Source organism: Erinaceus europaeus, chromosome 21 (genome assembly GCF_950295315.1).
Source record: "Erinaceus europaeus chromosome 21, mEriEur2.1, whole genome shotgun sequence".
NCBI lineage: Eukaryota > Metazoa > Chordata > Mammalia > Eulipotyphla > Erinaceidae > Erinaceus > Erinaceus europaeus.
This window is the reverse complement of record NC_080182.1, coordinates 37,628,003-37,654,492: the sequence shown is the minus strand read 5'-3', so window position 1 is coordinate 37,654,492 and position 26,490 is coordinate 37,628,003. Positions and strand designations below refer to the sequence as shown.

The 26,490-nt window shown below is 47.8% G+C and overlaps 1 protein-coding gene across 4 annotated transcripts in view; it reads right to left on the bottom strand.

Annotated features, from left to right (window-relative positions):
- PLCL2 (phospholipase C like 2) overlaps positions 1-26,490 on the bottom strand; it is a 253,669-nt gene that overhangs the window by 6,397 nt on the left and 220,782 nt on the right. The window contains exons 6-7 of one of the 4 annotated variants that reach the window (XM_060180866.1): positions 24,911-24,956; positions 18,848-19,909 (exon numbers count right to left, since the gene is read on the bottom strand). The exons of 1 other annotated variant lie outside the window; for it this stretch is intronic. In XM_060180866.1, coding sequence (XP_060036849.1) covers positions 24,927-24,956 — 30 coding nt within the window. In that variant the 3' untranslated portion in view covers positions 18,848-19,909; positions 24,911-24,926. Of the gene's footprint in view, positions 1-18,847; positions 19,910-23,625; positions 24,957-26,490 lie in introns of those variants that run through there. 2 more of the 4 variants (XM_060180864.1, XM_060180865.1) reach the window with 2 other exon arrangements.

Here is a 26,490-nt window from a genome sequence, read left to right as displayed (position 1 = left end):
GGTTTGGGATCTGTCTCCTGTAGCCAGCATTCTTTGACCTTTTAAAGATTGTTATAGTCAGAGGAATTTCTGCCAGAAGCACATCTGCTGGTGAGAAGGGGCAGTTCTCACAGAAACCCAAAGGACCTGGAAACACAGGTGGAGGACACGCAAACCCAGAGATGCATTCACACGAGTCTCTCGTCCTTTCAGCGAAGTCAGCACCTCAAGGTGTGAGGCCACAGAGATGCCGAGGACTCTGATGCCCCTGAGGTTGTCGTTTCTATACCGGAAGGGACATGTTTCTACAACCAGAAATGCCAGAAAAGGCTTAAATACAAAGGAAGCCCAGAGGAGCCTCTAGAGGTGACTGGGGGTTGGGGGTAGGGGCCTGGTGTGAGTCAGCCACCCCCCATCTGCAGTGAGCCAGGGGCCACTCCCACTTCCTGCTGGGTGAGATCGGGTGACCTTGCATCAGCCAAGCAGAGCTCTCCTGGGTAGACGCGTGTTAGGGGTAAGCTGGCCCCTCTCTGAGGACTGCTGCTGTCCCTTGGCTTGGTTCCAGCTAACAAAGTCTACCCAGCTACGGGCCTCCCCCCACCCCCAAGGCTCCAAGAGCCTAAAACCGTCTTAGCTATAGCTCAGGGAGCAGCCAGGCAGTGGGCATCCTCCTGCGAATGTGAAGAGAGGGCTGTGTGATAAGGTGGAGCCGGCAAGCTGACGGGCCAGTAGTGGTCTCGCCTCTCCAGAAAGTCTCCCAGGGAGGACTCCCTGCGGCCATGCCGTAATGAAGAGACCTGGCCCACTGCCCTTCCAGCAACACCCTTGGCCTTCGACACTGGTCTCCCAACTTCCTGCCCCCTCAGCTGCTGGCCCTGGTCCCACATCCACCCCTAAGATGTGACCACCTCACAGGGCACTGCCGGTGGAACTGAATCTGCCACTTGCTAGACACTGAGCCCGGCTGCCATCAGTAATGACTCAAAACTCGTGATGCCCGAAGGGACAGGCGAGGGCAAAGGGTTTGGGCTTTCTTGAGGATGTGTGCATGAAGCTGCCTACAGTTCTTTCCCTCAAGCACCCCCCCCCCCTTTCTTCTTGCAGCTACATGGCCAGGTTTGGGGCGGCCCCTGCCTGTGTCTGGGATGAGGCCAGCGTGGTCACAGCAGTATTTGTTCCCTGTCACCAGTGCGGCATGAGCAGCAGAGTGAATTCTGGAGGTGCGTTCCTGCCATTGGCGTGCGGCTTACCTCCTGCTCCGATGGTGGGGGCAAGGCTGCTGCGGGTTTCTCAGAATCTGGCACCTCAGAGGTTCAGAGAAAGCCGAGCCTTCAGAGCAAACGTGTCCATGTGCTGGCAGGGACATTAACCACAGTCTGAGCAGGAACCAGGTGAGGGTGAGTTCAGAAGGGCAAGGTGGGGGTCACCCTTCCTGTCTCAGCCCTGGGTGGAGGTCCTTTGTCACCAAGCACAAATACCAGAGGTGGGGTGGGGTGGGCTGGGAGTAGCACTGCACAGGGAGCCCAAGCCCCTCTCAGCTTGCCTCCTTAGGCTGGGGCACAGAGCCTGTCCAGCCTCAGACCTGTGCCTTCTTGCTAGGCCCGGTTTAGCCTCGACTCATTCCAGTGATTTCAGGGACCCCTTAGCTTCCCTGACACACACTTGGCTTCTCCGCCTGAGAAATAAAAGGGTGTTAGATCAGATCAGCCTGTTTCATTTTTGACCATCCCCCCATGTTAAGCAATGAACTTTATAAGGTGCTGCAAAGAATAGTACTCCGAGAAACCAGTAAGTTAACAAAAAGGAGTTTTCCCTTCACTCATGACTTCAAAGTGAGGTTTGCAGTATGCTCTTCCATATGTGGAGAGATCCAGGGTTCAGCCGCCTCAAAGTTTCAGTACTCTGGAGGCCTCACCTGCGACTATAAGAGCCACCTTAGCCAGAAGTAAAATGTCCTCTCTAATCACAGGCCACTAGCACCTTCAAAGGCAACCCCTGTGTATGGGCAGGGCAGACAGATGGAGAGGACAGTCAGTTCCCTCTGCCACAGCCTGGCCACACACACACACACACACACACACACACACACACACACACACACACTGAAATGGAAGTTTCAGAAAATAGAAGGCTCATGAAACATGCTGATTTATACTGCGTACAATGCCTTCTGGCATTGCTTCTACCATGCTTTATTTTTAATGTTGATTATCATTTTGTTTTACTATCTTACATATATATATATTTTTTTCTTTGTTGTCACCAGAGCTTTGCCATTCCAGATCAACTTATTTTAGGGAGAGAGAGAGAGAGAAGAGGAGAGGAGAGGAGAGGAAGGAGAGGAGAGGTGAAAGAGAGAGAGAGAGAAACAGAGAGAGAAGAAGTACCAACCATAACACTAAGGCTTCCCTCCAGTGCAGTGGGGGCTGGGCTTGAACCTGGGTGACACACATGGTCAAGCAGCAACCTCCCAGGTGATCTGCTTTACCAGTCCAGGGAGTCTGGTTTGTTTTGTTTGTTTGTTTAAGCCAGAGACTGTTGGTTTCTAACTTAGGGTGGTGTCATTGAATCCTATTATGTAGAATTGAATCTGGGACCTCAGGATTTTCGATCTGAAAGTTTGTTGTGTAAACCACTGTCACAGCATTCTGGCCTCTCTCTCTCTTACTGTTTTATTTTATTAGTGTGAGCCACTAAATCAACCATAGGGTCAACTAGTGGCTCGGTGTATAGTCAGAAAACGGAACTGATTCCTCACAGAAGTGACTGCACTCAACAATTTGTTTGGCTTCGTATGTTAACTCTCTTTTCAGCCACCAGGTTCCAGACACCATCAGGATGCCGGCCAGGCTTCCCTGGACTGAAGATCCCACCAATGTGTCCTGGAGCTCCGCTTCCCCAGAGACCCACCCCACTAGGGAAAGAGAGAGGCAGGGTGGGAGTATGGACTGACCAGTCAACCCCCATGTTCAGCGGGGAAGCAATTACAGAAGCCAGACCTTCCACCTTCTGCATCCCACAGTGACCCTGGGTCCATGCTCCCAGAGGGATAGAGAATGGGAAAGCTATCAGGGGAGGGGATGGGATATGGAGATTGGGTGGTGGGAATCGTGTGGAATTGTACCCCCTCCTACCCTACGGTTTTGTTAATTAATCCTTTCTTAAATAAAAAAATAAAATAAAAATTAGGACAAAGCAAAAAAAAAAGAGGTGACTGCAATGGCCCTATATGTAGAGTGCACGGAGTTCAGTGCTTTCCCTTTCTCGCCCACCCTGCCTCACCCCGGTCGACAGCCCTGCAAACCCCTCCTCAGCTGGTGCTCTTTCCTCAGAAACACCAGGGAAAGGCTCATGATGGCGTATGACTCAAAGTGACTAGGGACACTGACCGACCTCTTGGAAGAAGCAAACACTCCAGTGAGTGATCAAGGTTCTTCTGTACAGACCTGATTTATTTTTATTTTTATTTTTATTTTATTTTATTTTATTTTATCTATAGAAAGGAAACACTGACAAAAACCATAGGATAAGAGGGATACAACTCCACACAATTCCCACCACCAGAACTCCATATCCCATCCCCTCCCAATAGCTTTCTTATTCTTTATCACTCTGGGAGCATGGACCCAGGTCATTGTGGGATGCAGAAGGTGGATGGTCTGGCTTCTGTAATTGCTTCTCCGCAGAACCTGGACATTGCCAGGTGGATCCATACTCCCAGCCTGTCTCTCTCTTTCCCTAGTGGGGCAGGGCTCTGGGGAATCGGAGCTCCAGGGCACATTGGTGGGGTTGTCTGTCCAGGGAAGTCTGGTTGGCATCATGCTGACATCTGGAACCTGGTGGCTGAAAGTGGAGTTAACATACAAAGCCAAACAAATTGTTGACTAATCATGAACCTAAAGGCTGGAATAGTGCAGATGAAGAGTTGGGGGGGGGGGGTCCTCCTTTTTGTAGATAGCTAGTAGGCATATTCCAAAGGGCCTACTAGGGCCCTTTGTTTGTTTGTTTCATTTTCTGAGCCTGAAATCTGATATGCAGGTGGATCCAAGTTATTGTCTGGGGGAGATGATGTCATGGCTGGAAAGAGGACCAGAAAGCTGGATCAGGGAAGAGAGTAGCTCCCTAATATGGGAAAGCTGTATAAATACTGTTGACTGTAACCCCATCGATTTGATGCCAGTTAATTGTGACCCCTGTGCTAGTCAGTGTATGTATTTGCTTAGGAGCCCAGAGCAAGGAGCCTCTCCATGCAGAAGCTGTGTGATGACAGAATGAGGAGTTGGGTAGCCAGTGGATCTTGGTGCAACAAGGACTGTCCCCACCCAGCCTGTGTGCCGTGAGCCTCCCTGAACCTCCATTTTGTTGTACGGACGCAGGACAGACTGCCTGTCTCTTGGGAAGTGTGAGAGGAGGTGAGTAGAGTAATAAGGGGCTGGCCTTCAGTGAGTGCCCTGTAGACACTGACCTGTCACTCCCTTAAATCTCCAAGCTTGAGAAGGAGCCACTAAACCACGTTGACTTTGGGGAGGGGATGTAGACTTCATTGCCTTTCAACCACAAATGGATGTGACAGGCCAGATAAACCCATTGCCAGGAAAACACCCTCACCCCAAAGTGGGTTCTAGTGTGTCAAGAGAGTCACACACCTGGCCCAGGGTCTTGTCCCCTTAGGGTATGTCCCCCGACAAGTCCCACTAGGGCGAGCAGTGAGTCTAGTCTGGGAAGGTGGACTCAAGGAGGGAGAGGCCTGGCAAGCTGGCTGACTGGCACAGGGCCTGCCTTGCATGCGGGACACCCAGGTTTGACTCCAGGCCACCTCTGTGTGCAGGTTCATATGAGGCCTTGCTAGAGGGACTTTTTTCCAACTTGCCCCCCAGCAATATGTTTTCTTTCTGTGGCTCCAGCGTGTGTAAGCCTCCGTGATCCAGTGTCACATATGGAACAACACAAGTGTCTGCCATCAACCAAGGGTGGGAGAAAGGCAGAACCTGGAGGGGTGATAGCAGGTGTGGGACATGTTACGGAATCTCCACAAGAAATCCTATCAGCTGCTGCTCTGAATTTTCATGGCTATTTCACATACTTCTGGAAAAGCTTGACCACCTTGTCTTCTGTCCACAGTAATCTAGGTGTAGAGATTCTTGTCTTTCTCTTTTAAAAATATGCCACCAGGAAATGTACTTTCAAAAGCACCGAATGGCCTTCTAGGCCCTGCTGCTGCTGCTGCTGTTGTTTCCCCCTTTTTAATTACATTAGAGCGATTCCATTGATTCTGATTACATTAGAATGAGAACAGGGAGAGGGTGAGCTAGAGAGAGAGAAGCGAGGGCAGAACACAGCTCTACCTTCCACGGAGCCCCTCCTCCTCCTCCTCTTCCTCCTCCTCCTCCTCCTCCTCCTCCTCCTCCTCCTCCTCCTCCTCCTCCCCGTGTTCCAGTGTGATGCCAGGGCTCCAACCCAGAGCCTCCTACACAGCAAAACATGTGCTCCCCTGTGTGAGCTGTCCCCTGACGCTTAAGATGCCTTTAACAGGGGCTGAAAGTATAGTTGATAAATCGGCAGTGGGGGCACAGCTAGAAATCATCCCACATGCTAGCAATCTGGAACCATCCCATCAGTGCAGGACACAGAAGCCAGTTCATCTCAGCAAGTTCAGGAGTCTCTTCCTGCAGCTGAATGACTTGCACAGAGCTTACTATAATTCTCTAGAAAAGACTGGACTGTGCTTTGTATTACCTCAACAAAGCAGTAACAGACGGCATGTGCTTAAGTGTGACTTCCCCCTGCAACCATTGACAAGTCCAGGCTTCAAGCGCCAACAGAGGAATCTGGAGAAGGATATGTCGTCGTCTGGTGCCCGATAAGGCAATATTACTGTCTCAGCTCACTGAGCACGTCCCAATGCAAGGAGGCCTCCACTAGCTTATTGGTTTGCTTTGCTTTCTTTTTCCTGTAAATGGCAGGGAGGAGCATGGAATCACCGTTTCCCAAAGAGCTTGGCGCTTCAGTTGGCCACAGGTTTCCAGTGAGATGCTCAGCAGGTCAACCTTGATCAATCCAAACTACTGAGCCTCAGTTTCTTCTTCAGGAAATGGGACTCTCATCCACTGTCTGGTGAGGATTAAACCAATGCCCTGGAGGCAGGGCAGTGCTTAGTTAACAGTGGTTATGTAAATAGAATATAGTGTTAAGCAGGGGAGATTAAACCAATGAAACAGAAGGGGTTTTAAAAGCAGAATTTAGAAGCAGACCAACATTCTGGGGTCAGGACCTGGGGCTGTGTGGAAAGGTCATAATATACACAGTGAGGCCACACAGGCCAGACCCAGACACTTATTATGTCACACAGCTGAGGCCACATATGCAGGCAACTAAAAGCTGCCCACAGTCACCACATGATGAGTCTCCAGGGAAACCTTCAGTGGGGCCTAGAAACCACCCACAGGAGAGGAGGGTGTGTGTGTGTGTATGTAGAAATGCCCAGGTTCTGGAGCTATGCCCTGCCACATCTTAGCACTCAGCAGGCACCAGGGTGCTGCCCAGGGCTCCAAAGGCCAAGGACAGAGATCTGGACCCCAACCAGAGCAAGAGCCTGAATTGGTGTTCTGTATCTGTCTGTCCGCGGCTATTGCCCCACGGAAGCCAGGGCTGAGGAGTAGGCCTCAGTATGATGGCTATAAATAAACTTGGAGCCTTGCGGGTTCACACCAGGGAGACCACAGGAACTGCTTCAGGGCTAGAGCAAATGCTGGTCCACAATGAGAGAGAAATTCCACTACCGGCAGGCACCAGCATTTCCCTCCAGCCTCTGGGGTTAAGTACTTTTCTCCAGATCAGGAATGCAGGTCAGAGCTGGGGGCAGACAGTCCACTTGTGCCAGGCAGGCCCCGAAGGGCTGTGGCCCCACATTCATGTGTCCAGCTCCTCAGCCACGGGACACTTTGCTGCTGACCAACCCATCAGACACATGCACCAGCAGCCTCCCAAAATAGATTCTACTTGTCTCCTCCATAAAAACAAATACTAAAAAAAAGATTTGGGGGTCGGGCAGTAGCGCAGCGGGTTGAGTGCACATGGCACAAAGTGCAAGGAAGGGCAGGAGGATCCCAGTTCAAGCCCCCGGCTCCCCACCTGCAGGAGGGTCACTTCACAGGCGGTGAAGCAGGTCTGCAGGTGTCTCTCTTTCTCTCCCCCTCTCTGTCTTCCCCTCCTCTCTCCATTTCTCTCTGTCCTATCCAACAACAACAACAACAGCAATGATAACAGCAATAATGATGACAACAGGGCAACAAAGCAGGGAAAAAATGGCCTCCAGGAGCAGTGGATTCGTAGTGCAGGCACCAAGCCCCAGCACTAACCCTGGAGGTTAAAAAAAAAAAAAAAAAGATTTGAGGCACAGAGGGACTGTGCTTAGTGCCAGAGAAAGGTGCTTTGGGGACAGCACAGGGGGACAGTGAGATCCTGGAAGCAGGGACACTTTCGAGGAGCCACACGGGTTTGCACACATGATCCTTATGCCAGGGAAATTGCACAGGAAGCAGCGAACACCAGGAACTTTGCACTGCACATAGCGGGAGGAGTTTAATAAATCCACCACACCTGGCGGTTTCAGCGGGCCAATGGGAAGCTCTCCCAGCTGTGACACATCTGGAGTGTAAGAGGAGGGGACCTTTGCACAGAGAAGCCTCGGGCCCTCCCATGGGGACACTGTATCTCTGAACTTCCCTCTGTTCTGTCATTTCTGCAGAAATTCTACCTCACAGCTTAATAGTGGAATCTGCGTTACCTTGCAATTCTGTCCCAGAGGCAGTCGCTGGGCAAGGTCTCAGGTAACCTCCCACTCCCCCAACAGTGAAACAGGAAACAGTAACTTGGTTTACGTGTACTTTACAGCAAAATCTTACACATCTGGGGGGCCGGGCAGTGGTGTACCCGGCTAAGCACCCATATCACCATATTCAAGGGCCGGCCTGGGAGCTCCCACCGCCACCTGCAGGGGGGTCAGGAATGGTGAAGCAGGTCTGCAGGTGTCTATCTTTCTCTCCCTTTATCTCCCCGTCCTTTCTTGACTTCTCTCTGTCCTATCTAAAAAAAAAAAAAAAAAAAAAAATGGAAAAAAATGTCACGTATACATAGTGATTACTGAAGCAATGCCATCAGAAGCTCTAAATTCCGGTTGTCCTTGTCGTCTTCACTGAAAAGCAGTTTCTTCCTAAACGTAGGCAAAGTGGGCTATCCGGCTCGGCATGGACTTGCCCCCCACCAGGCAAATCCTGGACGGGCCTCACCCAGCCCACCACCTGGGGGCACTGTGACCCACAGTCCTGTTAGCTTCCAAACTGAACCACAGAGCTCTGGGGCACAAGGACACCGTTCCCCATTGCCTCCTGCCCCTCCGCACCCTCGGGCAAAGTCCCGCCCAAATAATTCCGGCTTTGAATGACATAATGGTGTCTCCCAGGGAGAAGATATTTAGCTATGCTAAATGTCAGTCACCCACATAACAGCAATGGCTTTAGGCAGTGAATTGTAATAAAAAAAAGATTAGGGGCAGTGATGCTGGAAGCTACAGGAAGGCAAGCAGGCAGGACAGCTTGTCTGCAAATCCATTCCTAGAAGCTGATCCCTCACATGAAGACATGTGACTCAGTCCCAAGCAACCTCCAAGAAGAATCCAGTCACTAATTAAGGCATCAGTGGCTCCAGAGAAGGAGTCCCCTTCCCTTGTTAACTAAGGAATAAGGGATTTCCATCCCTTAGAGAAGGGATTCCTGGGGACTTATCTGAACACAGGCCTGTCCTGCAGGGCAGAAGGCCACCAGGAGGCAGGAGGCAGCTAGCAGCAGGGGGCCAGTTCCCAGTGAGGAAATGCCTCATCTGACTCCCCAGCAATCCTGCGAGTGCTGTTATGTAGATACAAAAGCTGACTTTTTCCCTGTTGCATCGACTAGTAAATAAAGTTGGCATTTGAATGGCTCAGGCAACCTAGTTCCAGAGACCTTTTTAAAACAGGACTTGAGGAGATAGATGGTTAGAGCACAGGACATAACACCAGGGGTTGATTACTGCTCTGGTCTCTCTCATACAGACACATCTGCTTAAGTTCAGAGAAAGGAAGAAAAGAAACCAGGACACTGGAGAGCTGAACTCACCAAGTGACAAATATATATATGTTAATGTGAGACAGAGTGGTAGAGAGAGTGAGAGCCAGAGCATCATTCTGGCTTTTGTGATGCTGGTAATCTAACTCATGCAGGCAAGTCCAGAGCTCTAACCACTGAGGCACTTCCGGCCAGCTTTATTTATTTTTTTTTTAACATAGATAATATTATTTAACCAGGATTATTTCTGGGGCTCAGTATCCTCCAGGGGTGGATGAATCCACTGCTCCTAGCAGTCATGCCTGACTTCTTTGTTTCTTTTTTCCTTGCCATAGGACAGGGAATTTGAGAGGAGGTGGTGGAGGTGGCATAAATTAGTCCCAGGGATGGACCCTGGGGCTTGCAGGGCCGCAGGCAACCCCGTGCTATGGCGGACCAGGCTGAGCTAGCGCCCCAGCCCCAGCCGAGAATCTTGAATGGCAACACGATCGCATCGTAGAAAATGCGTCGCAGCCTCAGCAGTGGTGGTGACCAGAGAGCCAGACGCAAGCGCACAGGTGCTTTCCGAGCGCAGGCAGGTGCACCCACTTGTTTAAGTTCAGACTAACCCTAGCAGGCGGCCGGGCCCCGCACAAGCAGCTCTGGGCTGGCGTCTGCAGGCCGCGCCATCAGAGGAGCAGGCAGAGCAGGGCTGGGCCCTGAATCAGGTAAAGGCACCTGGCACAGGAGCAGCTCTGTGTCCTCCAGCCATCTTCCCCTCCCAGACCTTCCTAAGCGCACCACGGAGAGGTCCTTCACCACTGTGAAGCAGAGGCTGCATAAAAGGGGGCAAAGCAGAAGCGTCAGCGGCCCAGAGTCTGCCCCTCCTAAACCAGGGAGCCTGCAGGAGACTCGCTGTTCTCGCTGGTAATGTACTAAGGGCACCTTTGTGCCTCCCGCGGCCACCCCTGTCCAAGGTGCTTATGCTTTCGTGCTTAGGCCCGTCACCCACCCCTCCCGTGAAAGGGCCTCTCCCTTCCGCCCCCCCAATCACTGGCATCTGTAAAGTTCACCAGCACCTCAAGTTCTCAGCGAATATTGCATTCTCACTGCTACAGTCACAAGAGTTAGGGAAGCCTCTGTACCTCTAGGGGCTGATGGCAGAGTCGTCACGAATAGATATTTGCCACCAGGGTTATTCCTGGGGCTCAGTTCTTGCACATGAACCCACAACTCCCAGTGGCTTCCCCCCTTTCTTTTTCTGATAGAGGCAGAAATTGAGTGGGAGCAGAGAGAGAGAGACCTGTAACTGCTTATGAAGCTTCTCCCCTGCAGGTGGCGAACAGGAGCTTGAACCCAGGTCCTTGCACATGGTAACACGTGCATTCATTCCGCTCCTAAGCCTGTGATTTTAAAGAACTGTGCAAGGTGACAGAAGCCCACCATTCATATTCCACTCACTGTCGTCTCTGGTTCGCCAAGGGGAGAATCAAAGCCAGCGTGGAAGGTGTGTGCCCCACTGCTGAACCACCTCCTCACCCCTGCCAACTGATTTTATCACAGAATACATCTCTCAGGGCAGTTTAACTCTGGTTCATGCTGGGCAAACCCTGTACTTGGTGCTCCCTTGTCCTATTCTCACTGAACCTCCAACCCCCCCAGCTGAGAGGTGCTCTGATCAGGATGGAGTTCAGCTGTGAGCTCAAGCCATTCTCAAACAATTCCTCCCGCCAGGTGCTTTTCAAATGTGATTTTGCATACAAACCACCTGTGGGATCTTGTGATGCTGCGGGGTGATTCAGTAGGCGTGAGGTGGGGGGCTGATCCACACGCGGCAAGAGCCCAGCTGATATAAATGCTGGCTCCAAGCAGAGGCTGAATAGCAGGGCATTTCTCTGCTGGGTAAAGGGTAAGCGGCCCTGGCAAATGTCTGAGATGATCCTTTCACTCTGCCATCTTCCAAGACAAGCACACGATCATCCATCACTACATCTCCATTTCTGCCAGCAAGAAAAAGGGAGTAGCAAGGACCTACACTTGCTGCTTTGGATGTTCCCCAGAAGTCACACCTGACATTTCTACTTCTATCCCAGTGTCTAGAATCTAGTCACTTGCCTCAGGGAAACCTGGGCAGGACTCATCTTAGGGGACTGAGCATGTTCTGGTAAGAAATCAGGTCAGCATAGGAGTGGCCGGGAGGAGGTACTAAGGAGAAAGAAGTAAAGACTAATGAAAAAAAAAAAAAAAACCCATTCTCAGAACCTTTTACAGAGGAGGAAGGTAAGGGGCGAGGAGTTTAAGAACTCTGAAGATTAAATGGGTAATTTATGAGAACCTGATAACCGGAGCTGATGTAGCTGTCCATTTCTTTAGTGCTAAAAAAAAAAACAACAAAAAACGGAGTTGGGCGGTAGCGCAGCAGGGTAAGCGCAGGTGGCACAAAGTGCGAGGACTGGTGTGAGGATCCCGGTTCAAGCCCCCAGCTCCCCACCTGCAGGGGAGTCGCTTCACAGGTGGTGAAGCAGGTCTGCAGGTGTCTGTCTTTCTCTCCTCTCTCCATTTCTCTCTGTCCTATCTAACAAGGACATCAATAACCACAACTACAACAACATTAAAAAAGGGCAACAAAAGGGAAAATACATAAATGTACAAAAAAATAAAATAAAAAAGAATTCACTTAAATACTATCTTAAAAATAAATAAAACAAGGGTCCTGGCAAGTGACTTGCCTGATAGAATACATGTATTACTATGCTCAAGGACCTAGATTTGAGTCCCAGACAACGACTCAGTTGCTCTGTGGGGCAGGTCTCAGCCAGTGGTGGGTGGGAGCTGGCAGAGGACTGACTGCCCTGGGGTTTCTCCATCCCAGCAGCATGGGGTCCCTCTCACCACAGCTGACAGGGTACACTGACAGTATTCGCTTCTCTCTGCCTCTTTTTCCCATTTCTTGGTGGGGTTCCTGGGAGCATTCAGAGTCTGCGTCTAGGGGAATGCAATCTAAGTCACAAATTGAAATGCAAAAAGATGCCTGAGATTCTAAATAGACCGTGGCAGGAGCAAGAAGCAAACCTCTGGAGCGGACTCAGCAGTCTCTTCCCGGAAAGGACATAGGGTCATACTCTGGGCTTTGGATTTACCCTGTTGTAAGGGCTGTGCTCTGCTGTCAGCAGGAAAGCAGCAGGGGTGACAGTGACTGTAAAGGGGAGAGGCTGTGTCCCAGTGCAACAGTTAGAGAAGAGGGCAGAGGGCAGGGCGCCACCAGGACCCTCTGCTCTAGGACCAGCCTCTTTGTACTTTGTGTCTCTCTCACTGCAGCTGGGGGCTGTGTACCTTAATTCTAAGATCTGATCATTCTCAGAAAAGATGATAGAATAGATTCTGTTCGGCCTAACAGAGGTGGGGATTTTCAGCACAGTGAACATTCTTTTCAACTTACTGTGGTGATTTCACCTTCCTGTAAAATGAAATTGAGTTTCAAAGGAGTCAGCTTCAATAAAGAGTAGATCAGTGATAGTGCACTGAGAGAAAAAGCGGTAACCCCAGGTCAGTAGAACAGCTGTTAGGGGAGATGGGGCGCCGAGGAGCTCTGGCAGAGGACTCTGGTAATGTCCGTCTCGAGAAGTCTGAGTGTTGTTAGTAAGGTAATAAAGTCAGGTTCTGCTGGGTTGCAGTGAGCACTGGAGATTAGTGCAGGACTGCCTCTGAGCCACAAACTACAACATTAAAGAGCTGAAGGTGGGTGCCCAGAGCAGCTGAGAAAGGGAACTGCATCTGCAGCCTCTGCTGGTCCCTGAGGCTGCAGAGGGTAGGCAGCAACCACGTTCATTTGCATTTCCTCTTCTAAGTGTTTGGGTTTTTTGTTTTTCACCACGCCAGTCGCCAGTCCTCCCATCTCGGTCTGTGATTCTTCTAGTGTTTTTTCTTCTTCCATAGCCAGTCAACAGCGTCAGGTTGAGCCTGATGTAAAGTTTCGAGACCTCCCTTGAATCTGGAGAGGTGGCAGTCGTTGACTATGTGGGTCATAGTCTGTCTGGAGCCGCAGGGGCAGTTCGGGTCGTCTCTGGCTCCCCAGCGATGGAACATAGCGGCTCACGGGCCATGGCCTGTTCCATAGCGATTGAGGAGGGCCCAATCATAACGTGCTAGGTCAAAGCCGGGTTGACGCTCGCAGGGGTCTGTGATGAGGTGTTTGTTCTTGACCTCAGCTGACTGCCAACTCTGTTTCCAAGAGTCTGGAACAGAGAAGTTCAGTGTAGGCGTAGGGGACCAGATTGGGTGATGAGACGTCAAGCGTTGGACAGGGTGGGCGAAGATATCCGCGTATATTGGCAGGTCAGGTCGAGCGTAGACGTGGGAAATGAACTTAGATAATGCTGCATCCCGGCGAATATCTGGCGGGGCGATGTTGCTAAGAACTGGCAGCCATGGGACCGGGGTGGAACGGATGGTTCCAGAAATTATCCTCATGGAGGAATATAATTTGGAATCGACCAAGTGGACATGGGGGCTACGGAACCATACTGGGGCACAGTATTCTGCAGTGGAATAGCATAATGCCAGAGATGATGATCGTAGTGTGGAAGCGCTCACGCCCCATGAGGAGCTGGCCAGTCTTGCAATGATGTGATTCCTCCCGCCCACCTTTGCTGCAGTTTTTATGAGATGTTCGTGAAATGACAGGGTGTGATCGAGAGTAACGCCAAGATAGACTGGCTGGGCTTCATGCCGGATTCTCGTACCACCAAGCTGCACATTAAGCTCACGTGAGGCCGAGGCATGGTGTAGATGGAAAACAGATGATACCGTTTTTTGCAGTGCTAGGGATTAGTCGCCATTTTTCACCGTAATCAGATATCAGACACGTCTTTCATGAGTGTTTCCTCGAGGATGTCGAACTTGGATGCCTGAGTTGCACAGCAGATGTCATCGGCGTAGATGAACTTCCTTGAAGACTTTTCTGGGAGGTCATTGATGTAAATATTAAATAGCGTAGGAGCCAGAACAGAGCCCTGGGGGAGGCCACTTGAGGCAAGTCTCTATCTGTTAGACTTGTCACCCAGATGCACCCGGAATCTTCTGTTTTGGAGAAGAAACTATATAGTGTTGGCCACCCATGGAGGCAGGCATCTTGAGATCTTGACTAGTAGACCAAGGTGCCAGACCGTGTCATAGGCTGCTGTGAGATCAACAAAGACAGCACCCATCTTTAAATTCTTCTGGAATCCATTTTCAATGTAATTTGAGAGGGCCAGGGCTTGTTCGCAGGTAGATCTTCCTGGGCGGAAACCAGCTTGGAAGGGTGATAGGAATTTCTCTGTAAGAGGAGAAATTCGTGACAGAAGCAGCCTCTCGAGGAGTTTGTAACACACGGAGAGGAGAGAAATTGGTCTATAGCTGGCGGCCAGTGTTGGGTCTTTCTTTGGTTTCAAAACTGCTATTATCTAAGCACGACGCCAAATTTTGGGCATAGATTCGGATTCCAAGATGTGGGACAGGAATGAAGCGAGCCACTTCTTTGCCGCGGGACCCAAGTTAAGAATGAGTTCTGGGGTGATGTTATCATAGCCAGCAGCTGTTCCCAGTTTAACCCTCTTCTAAGCGTCTTCCAGTTCAGACAGTGTAAAGGGAGAGAGTTTTGGAGATGGACAAGATAAATGGAAGTGGGATGACCACTCATGGGAAATTTCTCTTTTCCAGACTGGGTCGATCTTAGCACGTCCAACTTGAGTTAGGTGACTGGCCACTGAGTTTGGAGATACGGGAGGATGGGACCCTGCAGCACCCACACGTCTGAGCCATATCTGTCACATTTCAGGACCAAGGGCAGGTGAGAAATGGTTTCCCAAGGTCTTGACAGTGTTGGGAAGAAATGTGGACACTCCAGGACAGCTGGGGAGGTGCTCAGTGAGGAAAACCCAGGATCTGGATGTGAGAGACCCCCAGGGCCATTCAGTCCCTGGCATGGGATGTGCCAGCGTTGACTTTCCCAGCTCGCTCTCTGAAGTGAAAAACCAGTGTGGGGCCCAGAGCAGGAACTCCTCCTGCCCAGGTTTTGGGTCAGTGCTGCTCCTGTTGACTGCAGTGCAGGGCCTGGTCACACCAGCTGCTCACCCGGGATGCTGCTGTGCAGAGGTGGGGCATGTACATTTGGTATTAGACTTCTGCCACAAAAATATCACTGAGGAGAAGTATGCCATGCCTACTGCTGACGGGCACAGGTATGTGGTTTTCAAATTAGCAGTATCTGCTGAAGTTGAACATTCACACAGCTAACAGTTCCACTGTTAAATCAATGCCGACAATGTGGACAGGTCTCAAAGATACAATGAAAGCCCCTCCCCGTCGATATGTGCAGTGTGTGTGCTTCGTAGGAATTCAGATAATTAGTGGTCGTTTTTTTTCCTTTTCATTTATTTCCAATGCACACAGGTAAACATTAACAGTATCCTTCAGGTTATTTGATTTTTCAACTTGTTATGTTACAAAGGATGGAAAATTTTAGTCTCTTGCTTTAAAAGTACTGTATTTTTTTGCACATCATTCAGTAACTTCTTATTACATTATTTTAACAAATGCATCATCATTCCATAGATAAGTCTTTAATCTCTTATTAACAGGCAGTGAAGTTTTTTTTTTTTTTTTTCTTTTGCCTCCTGGGTTATCACTGGGGCTCGGTGCCTATACAAATATTTTTTAAGTTAGAGACAAAGTGGGAGAGAGCAGAGGAAGAGGGTGAAAAAGATCACAGCACTGAAGCTTCCTCCTCCATTGTGCTGGTGGTGGGGAGGTGGGCTCATACCTGGGTCGTGCACATTGCAAAATAGATCGCTACCCAAGTGAGATAAAAGATTAGACCACTAAAAGATTACTGGTCTATGAACATGTGTAAAGGTCTTGGACTGGAGAGGCACTCAGCAGTAGAGCTCAGGACTTGATAGTGTAAATCCAAGTGTAATTCCTATCACCAGATCTATACCAGAGCTGAGCAATGTTCTGATGCTCCCCCAATCATAAAAATAAGTCTTTTTAAAAATATGTTTTTCATTTACTGGATAGAGACAGAGGGAGAGAGGGAGAGAGACAGACACCTTGCAGCATCAGGAGTTTTCCCTGCGGGTGGGCACTGGGGTTTGTACCTGGCTTCCTGCACATTGTAACTGTGTGCACCCCACCAGGGGTCCCACCACCCAGCCCCAAAATAAGTCCTTAAAAATTATTCATGCATATTAGGAATCACTTCTCCATAGAAACAGATGTGTGGATCCCCTGCTCTGCATCACCCCTTATCTCTGCAGTTTCCTCAGGTAAAAAGATACAGTCTGCTTTTTGCTTCTTGACTACTGTGCCATCAAATACATTTTCTAATGTTTTACTGATTCTTAGAAAAGTTGGAAATTCCTATACTGAGATAACATTTTCTAGTATATAGAAATGTAAACACAAAACCATTAACAGGAAAATAGAAATGTGTTAGTGCTTATCACCTGTGTTGCATGCTGTACTACAAAACAGTTTACAATTCTGTCACTGCAAGGAAACGTAAATATTAAAAATTGATGTGTCAAACACACTGAACTACTGGATATGGCAAAAACACAACTCTGCCTCCTTCAAATGTTTCCATTGAGGGCAGGGCTAGATAGCATAATGGTTATGCAAAGAGACTCTGCCTGCAGCTCCAAAGTCCCAGGTTCAGTCCCCCACGCCACCATAAACCAGAGCCGATAATAAATGGTCTGGCAATAAATAGATAAGTAAATAACTAAATATAAAATGTTTTCATTGAAGCACATTTTCACCTTGCTTGGGATGAAAACTCTGAGGGTTACTTTTATAATTGCTTTTAGGTAATAATAGGTTTTTCCTTTATTTTTATTATTTACACTTCTACAGTCACCTTTGTAATGGCTATACAAATGTATGTTTCTGCCAGATAGGGCTCCCCTTTCTCTACATCCTTTCCTGCACTTGTTATGTCTTTTTCATGGTAACCACTTTAATAAATGAGGTAACATCTTACTGTGTTTTTATTGATACCTTCCTCTAATGGCTACTGATCCCAAGTTTGTTTTTTTTTCATACTCTATTTGGCCATATGTATGTTTTTTGAGAGATGTCTATTCAGGTCTTTTATTTTCTGGTTATTATTTTTCTTTCTTTTTTTAGATTTTGTTTGACTTTTATCAAAGCCCTAGCTTATTATGGTGATGCTGGGAACTGAACCTGGGACCTTTGGTGCCTCAGGGCTGGAAGTCTTTTTTTATTGATGTTATGTTTTCTTGAAAGAGAGAGAGGGACCACAGCATTCCTCTTCACTGGCTTATGGTGGTACTGGGGGTTCATGAAAGTCTTTTACATAACCGTTATATTTCCCCTGCCCATTTACTCTTTTTTAAATTTAATTTTAATTATTATTATTGATTTAATATTAATTTACAAAACTGTAAGATAATAGGGGTATAATTAATTCCATATAGCTTCCACCACCAGAGTTCTGTGTCCCCATCCCCTTTCTTTGAAAATAGCAGTAGTTCTCACCAATATGGGATGGTTCTATAATTATGCTTATTTTTGTTACCTCTATTTTTGGGATCATATCTGAAAAATAATTCTCCAGATCTGTATCAATAATCATTTCCCCTGTTTTCTTCTAGTGATTTTACAGCTTACGTCTTTATTCCATCTTGAGTTGGTTTTTATACAGTAGAACAGATGTATTCAATTTCTTTTAATTTTTTATGTTTATTTACTTATTTTCCCTTTCGTTGCCCTTGTTGTTTTTCATTGTTGTTGTAGTTATTATTGGTGTTCATGATGTCGTCATTGTTGGATAGGACAGAGAAAAATGGAGAGAGGAGGGGAAGACAGAGAGGGAGAGAGAAAGACACCTGCAGACCTGCTTCACCACCTGTGAAGCGACTCCCCCGCATGTGGGGAGCCAGGGGCTCGAACCTGGATCCTTATGCTGGCCCTTGCACTTTGCGCCACCTTTGCTTAACCTGCTGTGCTACTGCCGGACTCCCATGTGTTCAATTTCTTAGTGTTGAGATCCAATTTTTTCAATACTACTAAAGAGATTTTAACTGTGTGTTATTGATATTCTTGTCAAATAATCAGTTGGCAGTATGGACTTATTTCTGGGTTCTCAGTTTGTTTACTCTGTTTTAATCCCAACTCCATACTGTTTGATTATTGTAGCTTTGAAATATATTTTGAAGAAGGGAGTGTGGTGCCTATAGCTTTGTACTATGAAAAAAAATACCATTGGAGTTGTGATGGGATCTCATGGAGAACTGGGTGGAGGTTCCAGTGGGAAAGTGCACCCGCTCAAATGTCCTTTACCCAAGAGCCATCCAGCACTATTTGGGGAAGGTTCCTGCAGGCCTTCTCTTCTGTTGAGCATGCAACAGCTTCGGGGAGTGAGCACTCATGGGCAGTGAGAGAGGACGGGGACACCCGGCCAGCCCGCCAGCTAGATCAGCCAGGTCAAGCCTGGTGCTGAATAGAGCCACAGATGCTGCCATCAGGTGACCCTCACATCCACAGGGACTGCTCTGAATCTCAAGACCAAATCTCTGGGATTTCCTAGTCCATGTTCTATTGCAGTTCTAGTAAAGTGTTTATTGGTTAATCATTGCCTTTTGCCTAATGCAGTTAACTTAGATGCCAGTACCTGGCGGTTTCTACCTTGTAACTGTCACTATAATATATAAATGAGTGTCTAGAATTGCCTTTGGATGTCCTGCTAAACTGCTTGAATCTCAAGAATCAGCCTTACAAGCAAATTTTCTCTCTCTCTCTTTTTTTCCCTCCAGTTTCTGGGGTTCAGCACTGCAAATTCACCACTTCTGGTACCTATTTTTTTTCTTTTCATTCAATAGGAAAGAGAGGAATTGAGCGGGGATGGGGGGGAGATAGAGGGAAAGACAGACACCTGCAGACCTGCTCACAGCTCGTGAAGCTTCCCGCGTGAGGGGTTCCAACCCACAGGGGCTGGAACCCGAGTCCTTTGTATCCTTGAGCACAGTATGGTGTGCACTTAACTGAACACACCACACCACCCCCCGCAATTGTGTTCTTTTAAAAACATTCCACACCTAGTATAGGTAGACAATGACAGCAAAAACATTGAATATGCAAGGCAGTTAATATCACCCACTGTCTGGCCCTGGAGATTTCCTTAAGTTTGACCTAACCCTGGACTCAAAATTCCCTCAAATGCAAGAACCAAATATTCTCTTCAACAAACAATAAACAAGCAAGTATGAAAGGAAAATTATAGTCACATGGGATCAGGCTATTTGAGTTTCAGCTATTGTTATAAGAATTGATGGTATATTTATCTTCATGAAAGCATTTATCTCTAGGCAACTAATGCAGCAAGGAAAGGTATAGCATTTAATTTACCCACAACGTTTCCTTTAATCATATCTGACACCGCAACAAAAAGAATCAGTTAAAACTTACTGGCTCAGGATAATTCCAAATTCTCAAATGGCAGCTGCCAGCACAGCTAATTAATTCAGATTGACTGCTGGGCTTCATGTTCATTTGGATTAAGAGAAAATGAATGAAGATAGCAGATCAATAGCATATGTACCTCCTGGACTCAATATTCTGAGTTCTTGTCTGCCAGCTGGCCCTGTGTCCTTCTGGGGCTACGTCCCACAAAGGGAGGTTCTTGGAAGCACCGTGACCTTCGGATATTAGCAGGAGTTACAGCTGTCTGGTTCAAGAAGGGCACTGAATTCAGGCTGCTATGACATTGCTGTAACTTATGGGATCCATCATCCTGAGTGTCTGTGTCCTCATCATCAAAATGCACATACTTGTCCCGATCGCACAAACTGTTAAAGAGATTAAACCGCACGGTAAGTGTTCAAGGATGGGAAGGTAACTGTGAACGGTATAGGGTGGTGCTTTTTATTTTTTTAAAAAAGGTCCATCCCTAAGTTCATACCTTCAGTATTAGGGAGTTTCTAGACTGAGACTTGACACTGGGTTCTAGAGAAACATCAGTGACGGGTAACGCCAACTCCAGACCAAGATGGGGCTACACTTCTCTCCGGAGGACAGCATTAGTATAGTAGTAACCAAAAGAGAAGGAAAAAAGTTTTGAAAGCAATCAAGTTGACATCCTAGAGAGTAAGCAGCAGGCTTGTGTGTAGGGGAGGACTAGTCTTGTGAAGGACATGGGGAGCTTGTCCAGGCCCTGAGGAGGGGCAGGGAGGAGCATGGTGTGAGACGGGGACTCAGAACCTGGTGATGCTCCCACAGGGGCAGCAGTCACACCGTGTGGGGCTTTCTAATCAAGCCTTTTCTATTAAGGGCCAGTGATAAGTGGTGTAGGCATTAGAAACCTTGGGACTGGGTGATAACCCCCAAATCCATAATCCTAAACACCAGAATCCCAAAGGTTGCCCAGAGAATATTGGAGAATAGACTAGCCAACTTTTATTTTTTTTTTTTGCCTCCAGGCTTATTGCTGGGGCTCGGTGCCTGCACCATGAATCCACTGCTCCTGGAGGCCATTTTTCCCCCCTTTGTTGCCCTTGTTGTTGTATCCTTGTTGTGGTTATTATTGTTGTTGATGTCCTTAGTTGTTGGATAGGACAGAGAGAAATGGGAGAGAAGAGGGGAAGACAGAGAGGGGGAGAGGAAGACAGACACCTGTAGACCTGCTTCACCGCCTGTGAAGTGATTCCCCTGCAGGTGGGGAGCTGGGGACTTGAACCAGGATCCTTCCGCAGGTCCTTGCACTTTGCACCACGTGCGCTTAACCTGCTGTGCTACTGCCTGACCCCCCAACTATTTGTTTAAGACATGTCTTTACCTTTTTCTTTATTTTCTTTATTATTTTTTTTTTTCCTCTAGGGTTATGGCTGGGCCCGGTGCCTGCACCAGGAATCCACTGCTCCTGGAGGCCATGTTTTCCCCCTTTTGTTGCCCTTGTTGTTGTAGCCTCGTTGTGGTTATTATTATTACCATTGTTGATGTTGTTCATTGTTGGATAGGACAGAGAGAAATGGAGAGAGGAGGGGAAGACAGAGGGGGAGAGAAAGACAGACACCTGCAGACCTGCTTCACCGCCTGTGAAGCGACCCCCCTGCAGGTGGGGAGCCGGGGGTTCAAACTGGGATCCTTCCGCAGGTCCTTGCACTTTGTGCCACATGCGCTTAACCTGCTGCGCTACTGCCTGACCCCCCAACTGTTTGTTTAAGACATGTCTTTACCTTTTTCAAAATGACATCATTCTGTGAGAGAGAACCTGAGAAAGGGAACTCTCTCTCAAATTGTATTTAAGAGTGCTGGAGGGCTGGTGTCCTGCCAGGAGTTAGCAGGTGTCCTCAGCTAGGAAGCCAGGAGCACACTGGGCCTCGCAGTGAAGGCACGTTCAGTTCTCACAGCACAGGGAGAGTGAGTTTCCTCCACCCGAGATGCCATGGAAGACTGAACTCACATTCCCACATCTCTCTCTCCCATTGTGCTGTGAGAAGCCCAGTGTGAAGGACTGATGGGAAACAGGAGACAGATCCTCAAGATAGTGTTGGGTCAGGAGCCATCTCTGTGAATAACAGAACACCCTCTGGTGAATGTGAGGCTCTCTGCTCCTTTCAGTCACCCTGCTTTCCCCTACAGGGATGGTGCTTTGCTTTTGGGGATTTTGATCTTCAGAATTCTGGGATTTGTGTCTAAGGATAGTGATGAACATGGGCGGGCACCGTCAGAGTCTCTGTCATAGTGTTCAGTTCCACTGTCTTGTAGCTGGAAACAGTCATGAACAGTGTGTGAAGATTGGGGTTGCTCATGTCCCAATAAAGTTTTATTAATAAAAACAGAGCAGCAGGATTGGGCTTACAGGTTGTGGCTTACCAGCCTTTGTGTTAAGTCATGGCAAAGAGTTTGAGGCTCGATCTGAGTGCAGGGGGTGGGACTGGAAAGTATTAAGCAGGAGTGTGAATTTGATCAGGGACTTCATATGCACATTAAAGCCAATGAGAGGAATTAAAATAAGAGGGAGGCATGGGAGGAGGAGGAACAGGAAAATGATAGAGAGTAGAAGATAGAACAGAAAGGAGGAAGAAGAAAAAACACACATCCTGGTATTGGCTAAGAATAGTCCTTGGCCCCCCTCCGTTCCCAACCTGCAGGGAGGACGCATCACAAGCGGTAAAGCAGGTCTGCAGGTGTCTATCTCTCCTCCTCTCTGTCTCCCCATCTCTCTCGATTTCTCTCTGTCCTATCCAACAACAACAACAATAATACAAGGGCAACAAAAATGGGGGAAGTTGGCCTCCAGGAGCAGTGGATTTGTGGTGTAGGTACCGAGCCCCAGTGATAACCCAGGAGGCAAGGAAAAGAGAAAAAAGCAAAAGAAAAAAAGAATAGTCCTTCATCTGGTTTCTTTCCTCTTCAGGTTACACCTTTACACTGTGAGAAAGCTAGTGGGAGTGCTGGTGCCTTATCAGTGTTCACCCCAGGGGTCACAACTTACACAGCGGGGAGAAGCTGGGTGCTTACAGCCCCTGAAAAGCTGGACTTAAGCATCAGCTTCCGGAACTGGTCCCAGGGCCAGTCCCTGGGTTGGAGTCACATACCTGCAGGCCCCCAGTGAGTCCTGATAGACAAGTAGGTGTCTGGTCGGTTCCATCTATTTTCTCACTCTAAGTTCTTGTTTCCTTATTTTCTTTGTGGTTGTTTGGTCTGCTTGAGAGAGTTGGGGTGTTAAAATCCACTGCCATTATTAATAGTTGCTTTATATAGTGTGACATCCTTTCATCTGGTGCAGAGATGTTAATAACTGTTACATCTTCTTGGGTGATTGATCCTCCGATCACTATATAAAGTCCACCTCTGTCTTTTATTGCTTTACCCACCTTAAAGGCCTTGTGTTAGCTATTAGTTTGATCATCCCTACCTGCCGCTGTGACCCACTAGCTTGTGTAATCATTGTCTCGCCTTCCACACTGGGTCTGTGTTTTTCCACCACGTTAAATGGGTCTCCTGAATGCAGCACCTTAGGCTGCTTGGCCATCCTGACATGGCACAGGGGTCTCCCGTAACAACACATGGTGGGCTTGTGTTTACCCATCCACCCTGCTGCTCTGTGCTTTTTGATAAGTTCAGACCATCGACACTTAGTGAAATCATGGGCTCAAGAGGTTTTATTGCCATTATTTTGTATGGGTCTTGAGTGTTCTCTTCTGGTGAGACACTTTAGAACTTCTTGTAGAGCAGGGCTGACGGTAGTAAATGCCTTCAGCCATTAATCCTATGAGCAGCTCTGTATTCTTTCATCCAGATTAAATGAAAGCCTGGCAGCGTAGAGTCATCCTTGGTTGGAAGACTTTCTTATTGAATACTCTACAAATGTTGTGTCAAGATTGTCGACAATACTTCTCTGTTTTTCTAGTGCTCTGAATCTAAATCAAAGGCAGTTTTTAAGAGCTTTGTCTTTGGAGAAAGTTTTAACATGATTTATAGATATAAAACTACTTTTGACTATTTTGGTAAAACATGCAGTAAGATCACTCTCTGCTTTATAAAGGTGATTTTTTTTCCATTGTTTTCAAACACACAACTTCTGTTAAGCAAAAAACTAGACAAAAGCTACAGGAGCAAGTTTGAAGGAACTGAAATTGGAGCTACAGAAGTCCCCAGAGCTGGCTCACTCTGTGTCTTGAATGGCTTCTTGGCATCTCAGGCCTCGGCTTATATGTCTTGACTAAGATCAACTTTGATGACCCAGAAGCCATGTCCAGGTCTGAAGGGTTACTGTACCATCTTATCCACATATCTAAGCCTGAAAGGGATTTCTTTTTAATTTTATAACTCACACGTGCTGTCTCACTGCTCCCAGGGCGACTTTTTCACTCAACGAGAAATGACAGTGTTAGCATGTCTCCCAGGGCCATTGTATTCCCATATGATGCTGGGGCTTGAACCTTGGCCACACGTGGCAAGGCACGCACCCTACCTGATAAGTTATCTTGGTCCTAAGGAGATACATTCTGTGGAGTGTTCTTACAGTGACTAAAAAAAAAAAAAAAGTCCCCAAATTTGATTCTTACCGAACCCTCCTAAATTATGTGGGCATGACCCCAGTTTGCCTTTCTCAATCAGCATTCAAATCAGATTCATATGAATATTTATAGTCACATGAATATTTATATCCATAGCAAGTGCCATGAGCTGACACAGATGCGGGAAGAAAACTGCAGAAAAATCCCTCTATTCCATCTCGTCCCCAGATCAGGCAGTTGTTTCCCTTCTCCCTTGTCTCTGCACGTTACGTGGAGATCCTGGCACCCGGTGCTTTTTTTTGCTGAAGTAAATCGGAAAAGTCAAACAGTAGCACTGCAAAACGACAGCGGCTTGGTAAATAGGAGCACATGTACATCTCACCAGAATCCCCTTGGTGGACGAACCTCACAGCTATGGGTTATGAAACAGTTCTGGAGATGGAGCTTGTGAGGCCCAAAGGATGGCGCTCTGGCTCGTGTGGCTGGCTATGTGGTCGTGGCTATGTGGGCTGGTTTTGTTGTTGAATCTGAATTAGCACATCTTTAGAAATGACAAGAATTCTCCACTGACCTCAGGTCTCACTGCTTCCTGCTGTGCTCTGTCCATTTCACAGTTAGCAGTGCTAGACTGGTTTCTGGAGAGGCGTATATTTACAAGCTTCCGCCCACATCACTGCTCAGAACCACCACTCATCTCACCCCCAGCTCCTCTTCCCTTTAGACTTTCTGATCAATGCTTACTTTCACTGACTCACGAAGCTATGACCCACGAGCAGTTTCCCAGTAGATAAGCTGTTGAAGTTGCTTGAACCAGGCCTGACCCACCTTGTATTTGGGCTCTCTAGCCTGTGTCCGTTCCTCTGAATGTGTCCTGTGGATAGAAGAAGTCTGTTGATCTAAGTCCAATTTTTACTGAAGGGTCCTTTCTAAAACATACCATGCTGTTTTCTCTTATTTAAATATTAGATAGAGACAGAAATTGAGAAGGAAAGGGGAGAGAAACAGAGACATCTGTAACCCTGCTTCAGCACTTGTAAAGCTTTTCCCTTGCAGGTGGGGACCAGGGGCTTCAAACTGAGTCCTTGTGCGCTGTAATGTGAGCCTTTAACCGGGTGCACCAGCCCCTGGAACCAACACACCTTGCTTTGCAAGCTGCTACTGACATCTGATTTGCTCTCTTCTGTAAGACCTGTAAATGTTTCATAGCCATCAAAATTCCGTAAGTGTAGTGAATTGGTTCAACCTCGTTTGTGGAGTTAGCTGCAGTATACGCCGACTTTCTCTGAGGTCAGCTCTCCTGTTGGTGCTTGAATGGCAACAGAGACCCAAGTCGACACGCTTTGAACTGTGACTTATCACTGGCATGGTTGTTGCACAGAGTAAGCTATGGATTCCACAACTAGGACCCTTCCCACTATGACTTTTCCCTTCCCAGTCCCCAAGACAGAAATCCTAAGTGGTCAACTGCCCAAAAAGTCTTGGGGAGGGGCCAGTGGTGGCATGCCCTAGGTAGAAAGCACCCATCACCATGCATAAGCCCCTCAGTCAAGCCCCTGGCCCCTGCCCACTGGTGTGAGGAGGAAGCTTCACAAGTGGCAAATCAGGGCTGTAGGTGTCTTTCTCCTTGTTTTCCTTTCAAATTTTATTATTTTCTCTTTTGTTGCCCTTGTCTTTTTTTTAATCGTGGTTATTATTGTTGTTATTGATGTTGTCGTTGGATAGGACAGAGAAATGGAGAGAGGAGGGGAAGAGAGAGAGAGAGAGGGGAGAGAAAGATAGACACCTGCAGACCTGCTTCACCGTCCGTGAAGCGACTCCCTTGAAGGTGGAGCCAGGGGCTCGAACCGGGATCCCTATGCCGGTCCTTGCGCTTTGCGCCACATGCGCTTAACCCGCTGCGCTACCGCCCAACTCCCTTTCTCTCTCCTTTTATCTCTCCCCTCTCCTTCTCAATTTCTCTATCCAAAATAAATAAGAAGGCTGTGAGGAGAGTAGGTTTGCCATATAGGTACTAAGCCATAGAAGTAACCCCTGGTGACAATTTAAAAATAGCGTTATTAATTTTTTTGTGATTAATAACATGTTACCAGACTGTAAGATGATAGGATAGAGTTCCACAATGCACCCACCACCAAACTTCGGTGTCCCCACCCTCCCACCTCCCAAAGATAACCACCATAGTTCTCACAAAGTCTTAGAAATACTTTGCTTCTGTTAAAAAGCGAGGGGGAGAGGGAGAGCGAGAGCTTTAACTGCTGCTATATGCCAGGGCATGTGTCCCCACAGACGGTAACTTCTCATCACCGTTTCTTCTGTGAATTATAATGTGGTTTGTCCAAGGAATGTTGTGTTCTGTGCAGATTTCACTCTTTACAAATTGAAGATTTGCTGCAACCTTGTGTCTA